The 8,434-nt window shown below is 33.3% G+C and overlaps 1 protein-coding gene across 3 annotated transcripts in view; it reads right to left on the bottom strand.

Moving 5' to 3' along the window:
- USP47 (ubiquitin specific peptidase 47) overlaps positions 1–8,434 on the bottom strand; it is a 117,150-nt gene that overhangs the window by 34,274 nt on the left and 74,442 nt on the right. For all 3 annotated transcript variants that reach the window (XM_011971489.1, XM_011971490.1, XM_011971488.1), the window contains 3 exons: positions 4,825–4,920; positions 4,582–4,734; positions 2,188–2,355 (listed from right to left, as the gene is read on the bottom strand). In XM_011971489.1, the coding sequence (XP_011826879.1) occupies positions 2,188–2,355; positions 4,582–4,734; positions 4,825–4,920 (417 nt within the window). The remainder of the gene's footprint in view (positions 1–2,187; positions 2,356–4,581; positions 4,735–4,824; positions 4,921–8,434) is intronic.

Genomic DNA, 8,434 nt, shown 5'->3' with positions numbered 1-8,434 from the left:
AAAAAAAAAAAAAAAAAAAAAAAAAAAAAAAAAAAATCAAGGAAAGAAGTTAAAGACACAAATAAATGGAAAGACATCCCGTGTTCATGAACCGGAAGACTTAATACTGTTAAAATGTCCAAACTATACAAAGTGATCTATAGGTTCAATGCAATCCTTATCATTATTGAAAATAGGAGAACAACAGAAAAAGTGAACAAAACCAAAAGATGGTCCTTTGGAAGAAAAAAACCCCAATACAATTGGTAAATCTCTAATTAGGCTAACCAAGATTAAAAAGAAGACACAAATTGCCAATATCTGAAATGAAGGAAAGTTCACCCCGACATTAAAGGACAATTAAAAGGACAATAAAGGAATACTTTGTACAACTCTATGCCTCCAAGTTTGATAACGCAGATAAAATAGACCAACTTCTTAAAAATCATTAACCACCAAAACTCACAAAGGAGAAACAGGTAACCTGAAAAGCCTTGTATCTATTCCAGAAATTGAATCAATAATTAATCACTTTCTAAAAAAGAAAGCACCAGGTCCAGATAATTTCCCTGGTGAATTCTACCAAATATTTAAGAAACAATACCAAGTCTCCACAGTATCTTCCAAAAATAAAGGCAGAGGGAACATTCCCTAACTTATTACATGAGCCCAACATCACCAAAAGCAGATAAAGACACTATGAGAAAGGAAAACTACAGATCAATGCATCTCATGAACACAGATGCAAAAATTCTCTGCAAAATATTAGCAAATCAAAACAACAATGTATGAAAAGAAATACACACCATGACAAAGCAGGATTCATTCCACATATGCAAAGACAGCTCAACATTTGAAAATCAATCTATGCAACTCAGGCTGAAGAAGAAAAATTACATACATGATCATATCAACTGACATAGAAAAAAAATCTGGAAAAATTCAATACCCACTCATGATAAAAGTTTTCAACCAAGTAGGAAAAGAATATAAAAAACTGGAAGTCAACATTACATTCAATGGTAAGCAACTGAAAGCTTTCCTCTGAAGACTGGGAACAAGGCAAGGATGTTCTCCCTCACCACTCTATTCAACACTGCACTGGAAGTCCCACCCAGTGCAGTGAGACAAGAAAAAGGCATGCAGATGGGAAAGGAAGAATACTGTCTTTATTTGCAGATGAAATTATAGTGTATGTAAAAACACAGGCGAGGGCCCAGGTTCGGCTCTTGAGCCATAGTTTGCCAACTCTTGCTAAAATGCCATGTTTCTATACTAAGTTACAATATACTTATTACATAGCAATCCCCGCTCAACTGTCTACCCTGAATGAAACAGATAATTTTAAAAGGTAAAGGGTGATGGTGGTAATTAGAAGAATGGCCTTGGTTTAAAAACAGACTTTATGAAAGTAAAACTCTATTTTGAAATATTGCCTTAAAAATCCCTATATTTAATGACTGTAATACTTGGGTTAGTGATCAGTCTTCACATTAGTGGTTTATTAGTCACACCATGCTCAAGACATTTTATCTATAATCTTTCCCTCAATAAAACAGAATATATGTGGGAAAAAATGGTCTAAAATAACCCTTAAAGTTATTGACACAGGGGCAAGATCCTATCCCAGAGATTATGCAATTCTGTGGTTTTCAAATGATAATCCATGGAACTATAATATTTTTCAAAGTGTCTTGAGGACTATTACAGGACAGGGGAGAAAGACTGGGGGCTTTGGCATTTCCCTACTCAGAAAGATTAGATCTATTATTAATTGTCTCATAAAGTGTTCCATGGCCAGACTTTTAAAAATCAATGACTAATCCAACATTTTACTTTTCTATATTAGAAAACTCAGGCAAAATTTATAGATACTTGCTGCAACCCTTAAAGGCAGAGGTGGTAATAGAATCTTGGTTTCTTAACTACTAGGCATCCTTTCTATACCATCCAGCTTGCTTAGACAGTTACAGTATGGTCTCCCAAAAATTAATGTTCCTACCTGTAAGCAGTTTCTCCTGAAGTTTAATTATAGTCTCATATATACACATATATATGCACAAAAAAACCTATACTTGAGAAGTCTTAACTTTCAGCAATTAAGTTTCTTTTAAAGAGAACTTTATCAGTAACAACAGCTATAGAATTATATAGCAAGTCAGAGATTATCCTCACTTTCAACTAAAAAATGAAAACTATAAAAGGTACCTTTTCAAGTCCAGATTTTGAGATCTTTTCGGTTCCACTATTGGTTTCAAGGCAGATTCCTTCATCAACACCATCATCATTGGAGAAATCATTGCTCATCTGATCGCTGTGACAACTACCTTCATTTTCTGCTCCACTGTCAGTGCAACTTTCAGTCTGAGGAGATTTCTTAATAAGACATAATTATCTTAGTTATAAACCAAATACAGAGAAAATATGCTCAACAAAACTTTGCACCTATATACTGCTAATATTTTCACACAATTTAACATATTACCAAAAATATTTTAAGTATATTTATTTTATCTTAAAAAGTGAGACCTTAAGTAAAATTAAACAAGCAAAAGTATATTTTAAAAGCATTTCTATCATGTCTTTAAAATTCTAATACAACAAATTAGTGATTCAGAATTCTATTAAACCTCATTTATGTTTATTGTTACAATGTAATGGTTGAAATTATCATTTCTTTTAGCAAAATTCACAAAATCAGAGAAGCTGAGCTCCAAAATGAGCTTCTGGTGTTCTCAAATCATGAAAGAATATCATTTATTTTCTTGAACAAAAAGTTCAACTCAGTTTATCAGTGCATTAGGTATTATAGATAATTAGAAAGAGAAACAAGACATTGCATTTATCCTTAAGAACTTTACGGTCTTTTTACAGGAAGCAGAAATATAATGGTTATAGCACATTATGCTTTTCTACTTTATGGTTTTTAAACCACATTCACACAAATTTAATTTGAAGAATTCTCTTTGTTAGAAATCCCCAAACAATTCTTTCCCCTCTTTCACACTTTATATACATCCCTAAAAATGTTTTTATTTAAATAATTTGATAATTTTCTAAGATGCAGGCTTTTGAAATGTGTAAGGCATTGCATAGAAGTTCTTGAGCGAAACCAAGCAATACACAATAAGCACAAACTTTTTGCCAGGAACTCTGTTGTAGGTACTACATCTAATATACAGTCTGCATCTCTCAAGAAGGTTAGGTTCAAGGAAAAATGGAGGTGAAATCCAGCTACAGAATTAAGTCTAGAGAGATATAATTCCTGAAACTCCTTAAGCTGAGCCAAAACATTTCTTGTCCCAAGAACTAAACCTAGAATTCTCTAGAAAGTTTGTACTAAGCTTCGTATATAGGTTTTCTTTCTTTGGAAAAAATTTTCCTTTATGAGAAATGTATTAGGCATATTCAGAAGACCAATCTACTACTGATCTCTATTTGAGTAGAAATCCTATAAAGATTATCTCTCCTCTGAAAGTCTGGCACACTTTGGGTAGATTTCCTAGCTTAAGCACAAGTATCTGAGACATTATTTTAAATTAAACTTTTCAAAATGTTATCGGTCATAGTTACCATTCAATTAATAGCTACTTCATCTAAGGCACCTGGAAATGAGGCTCAAAAGGTTTTATGAATTATCCAAGGTCAAGAGGCTAGCAAGTAGCAGGACAAGAATCTGAATCCACATCTAGCTAGGCCTAAAACATGTGCTCTTCTATACCAAACTGCCTCACAGTACTTAATAGTACTAAATAAAACTTGGTGAATGTTTAAAATTATTTTTGAACTCCTGGGAAAAGGCATTTTTTATAACTATAGCAATCAGTTTCAGTAAAAAAAAAAAAAAAAACACAAAAAACGCTTCAGGGTAATTCTGAGAATAATAAAGATTTATCACTTTGAAATAATTAGCCTAAGTGATTATAAATATTCCACATAATAAAATCAGAAGAGTTTCCAAAATAATAGAGTGGAATATTATAAGTCTTTCATTGAATAAGGGTAGAGGAACCAGAGAATTCTGGGAGGCCAAAGTGCGGGAAGAAATTGATATGCATTACATCATATGTCACTCAAAATCCTATGCTTAAATTATTTAAAGTTTCAAATTTAAAAAAGTAAAAAAGGAAAACAGACAAAATAGTAAGTAAATACAAAATAGCAAGTAGGTACAAGAAATTAAGCCCATGCTATTCAGTTGGTTCATTCATTCCATCATAGGCATTGTCTGCATTTAATATGGATCAGAAACATGAGTATGGCTTACCTTCAGGCTGGTTTCAACAATGACGAAATTATAAAACATAAGATTATCACTCAACTTCAAGAAATAATTCCAAAGCTGAGTTCCTTATTGTCTTTTCAAAGAGTATCATAAGTTACTCTGATCAAACAAGAATATTTAAAATATAATTTACGCAGTAAGGAAAAGCTTATACAAAGGTAAGTCTTTTATTGAACTCCGCATTAGAAAATAAGAAAAAGTTTCCATCAAGAAGACAGTCTAAATGACATCAGTGCTATTACCTCAAACAGCTCTTTCAAAAACATGATTGACTAATGTGGATTAATGAAAAATACTTTAAAATAACAAATATTTACCTCATCTTCAACATCAATAAATGTACTCATATCTAGTTCCTCGGGAAATGTCATTCGATCATTCAGTTTAATCCTATGCATGGTTGTATAATCAAAATCAAATCTTTTCAGCTGTAAGGTCAGCAGATAAGGAAAATGCAAAAACCGAAGGCCCTAAAAAACAAAAAACAAAAAGGGGGAGACCCTATAGAATATGGAATATTATCTCAGATTCCTAAGTATTAATCTGTACACGGCATTTACCTTCCGTGCATCACACTTCTTCTTACAACGTTCACAAAAATATTGATTTGGGCCATCCAAAATCTCTGGCTGAATAAATGCATGTAATGCTTCTTCCTAGTTAGAAAAAAATGTTTTATAATTACTTAAAATATTATATTAATGACAAAATCCTGAATAAAAAAGACTGCAATTACTAAAACAGTTATAAGTAGAATGGTTAGAAATTTAGAAACTCAAAATGTACCAAGGAATCACTATAAAAATTAAGCAAAAAAAATTATTTCAGTCTACACAAGATTAGTCTTTCTTAGTATTGCAGTATCACAGTCACTTCAATCTGATTTTCACTGACTTTACATTGCAGTGTTCGGCTAAATAATCTCTAAAAAAATCCTCAGTCCTTAGATAAAAAGTAATTCCACACTTCTAAGAAAAGCAGTTGCATGCATCATTTCAATCTTCTTATAAAAGGAAGCATTTAAAACTGTACAGTAAATATCAATGCTCTCTAAAGAATTCACATTTTTCATACACTTAAAAATCATGTAAGCATCCTTAATTGCCATAGTTAGGATCAGTCAGTAATCTGCCAGGTTGAAAAACACTGTGCAACCTTCTCAGTGTGTGTGAGACATTGCTCCATTTGGAAATGTACAATGAGGCTCCTGGATTGTTAATTTGGTAGAACCATGTGGTTCTCTTTTCTCCATACAGCATTATAACAGAAGTAAGAAACTTCATATAAATATTATTAAAGAATCAGTGGCATAAAGTGAATTTTTATTTTAATAATTGGTTTTTCAAAATTAAAAACTAGTTAATGTAGCATATAAGATTGGATGCATAATCTCAAATTTCATCTGATGTGTTCTCTCTTTTCTTCACACATGGGCTAAGCAGAACTACTGAAAATATTACACATAAACTAAAAGAAATGGAATCATTAAGACAAAGTATCTTCAAATATTTTCCTTTTGATATAGGACAAGCTGTTCCTCAAAAGATAAAGGAGCTTAATGGTCATAGTTGCAAAATAGCTGGCAAAGCTTAGAAAACTACTGTCCACATAATGTTTGATAGAGCTCACTGTGGAACAAGATAAAAATAAGAAGACATAGATATTCAAAGGTGTCTAAACCCATCTGATCCCCTATTTTGTTCTCAGAACACAAGGAAACACGCGGGGAAGAAACCAAACAGCTGGGTTTTTTTCCACATGACCATGCATTTTATTGGTGGTCAAAGGACACATTTAGAAAACGGTTTTTTTTTGTTGTTTGTTTCTCTCAGGCACATTTTAGGGGAAAAAAGGCAAGTTCTATAAAAACACAACAGAAAAACAAGCTTTAAAAGAAATTACATCTATAGCTTAACACAGACTGATACTAAATGTCAGGCTTTCCAAATAGTGGTAATTCGAACTGGTAAAAACTCAATATTCAAAAAAGGATGGGGGGAGAGGGAGAGTGAGACAATTATGTAACTCAAATTCTACTTTGGTGAGTGTGTACTGGTCTCTGGCTTATAGTTAATACCTAGAGATCTTTTAAAAAAATTTAAAACTTGGAAAAAAAAGTTTAAAGAACAGAGAACTGTCAAATACTTTACTCATATTCATCAACTTTTAAACATTTTTGCCAACTTTGCTTTTATCTCGTCCAACCCAACATTATTATCTTTGTTTTAGCCATTTGAGAGTAGGTTTACACCTTAGGCTTTGCCTCTTAACTTCGATATAACTTTTTAAGAATAAAGATATTCTTAAACAAACAGTAATCAAACTCTGGAAATTTTAATACTGATAAAGTACTTTCATCATCCATATTCCAATTCTGTCAATTACCTTAATAATGTATTTCTCTCCATTTAGTACACAATCTATCCCAAGGCCACAGATTTTGTTTGGTCTTTTGAGATTCCTTTAATCTGGAGGTGTTCCAGAGTTTGCCTTTCTTTCATAACACTGATATTTTTTGAAGAACAGAGGCCACTTATTGTATAAAATGTTCTGCAATTTGGGTTTGTCTGATGTTCTTCATTATTAGATTTATTTCATACATTCCTTGCTAGGCTACTACGATATTAGCAAAGATGTGCCCTTCTAAGGGTAGCACAGTCACAGGCCATGATGTACCTAACTTTCTCTTTAGCGATATTAGCTTTAATTATCTGGTCAAGGTATCGTCCAGTCTCTCTACTATACAGTTATTATTTTTACCCTTGCGGCTAATAAGTAATCTGTAAGGAGATACTTGGAGACCATGTAAAAATCCTGAGCCTTACTAAATCTTCCACCCTTGATTTTAACATCCACTTAGATTCCTGCCAAAACCAAATTTTAATGTTTGCTTTCTGAACCAACTTGAAAATCTTTTTAATAGGCTATTTAAACCCACTGATATTTGATAGGACTGACATGCTTGGTTCTATCTTGGTCACTACTGTGTAATTACTGTGTGTATTAGGTAATATTTATTGTGTTCCTTTGCTGTTTCTTAAATTTTCTTTTGGTATTTAGCAAGGTTTGTAATTTTATTCTACAGTTACTTTTGCATTTATAGTTTTGTTAGTGCCCTTGGACCCCTTTTTTTCCCACCCACCCCCACCCTGCTTACTTTCTTAAGCTTTCAGTGTCTGCCAGTTTTAAATGGTCTCCTTTATTTCCCACCCACACAATAGTCTGTGATCTTATTCTGCTTTCCCTTTCACTCCCCCTTCTGAAAAGTGGTATTATTTGTACTTTGTCTAACGTGTAACATTTCATACTATTCCGCTACCCATGTTCCCACCCTTGTATTTAGGCCTTAATTTAATACAGTAAGTGCTCACAGTTCTTTTGCTGAAGCTGCCCCAGTAATTTCTTGGTTGGGTTGAGCTCATCCTCTAATGAACTCCTCAATGGCTCATGGATATAATATCCAATGAGTTCTTGAATATTCAAACTTGTTTTTTATAGCTGTCATAATTAAGAAAAACTTGCCTGGCTATCAAACCCCTGGCTAGTACTTTCTTGAATTTCTGGAAATTGCTACTCTGTTGGCAGGATTTGCATGTTGTTCTTCTGAAATGTGATACCAGCCCAATTCATCTATTTTTTCAGATGAGGTCTTGCTATGTCACCCCGGCTGGAGTACAGCGCTGTGCTGGCTCACTGCAGCTTTGAACTCCCTGGCTCAAGCAATTCTCTTACCTTAGCCTCCTGAATAGTTAGGACCACAGGCACATGCCACCACAACTGGTCACTGGTTTTTTTGGTTTTTTTTTTTTTTGTAGATACATCGTCTCAACATGTTGCCCAAACTGGTCTCAAACTCCTGGGTTCAAGGGATCCTCCTGCCTCAGCCTCTCAAAGTGCTGGAATTACAGGGAGCCACTGCGACTGGCCTTAATTCATCTTTAATAGTTTACTAAAATACATCTCAGAGTTTATCATTCCAGGTCCTTCAAAAGGTAGACTTAACATTTCCCTTATTCCCAGAAAGTTTCTCTGAATTATAGTTTATCTATTAGTTCTGTTGCACTGTTTTATTTTTCTTCTTCACAGACTCCAATTATGTTGGACATCCTTTGCTGGTCTTCTCTTTCAGTATTTTTTTTTCTGAGATCCTGCTTACTTTTACAAAAATTT

The sequence above is a fragment of the Mandrillus leucophaeus genome, unplaced genomic scaffold (genome assembly GCF_000951045.1).
Source record: "Mandrillus leucophaeus isolate KB7577 unplaced genomic scaffold, Mleu.le_1.0 Scaffold1228, whole genome shotgun sequence".
NCBI classification, from domain to species: domain Eukaryota; kingdom Metazoa; phylum Chordata; class Mammalia; order Primates; family Cercopithecidae; genus Mandrillus; species Mandrillus leucophaeus.
Note: the sequence above shows the minus strand (reverse complement) of the source record. Positions and strands in the feature narration are given on the sequence as shown.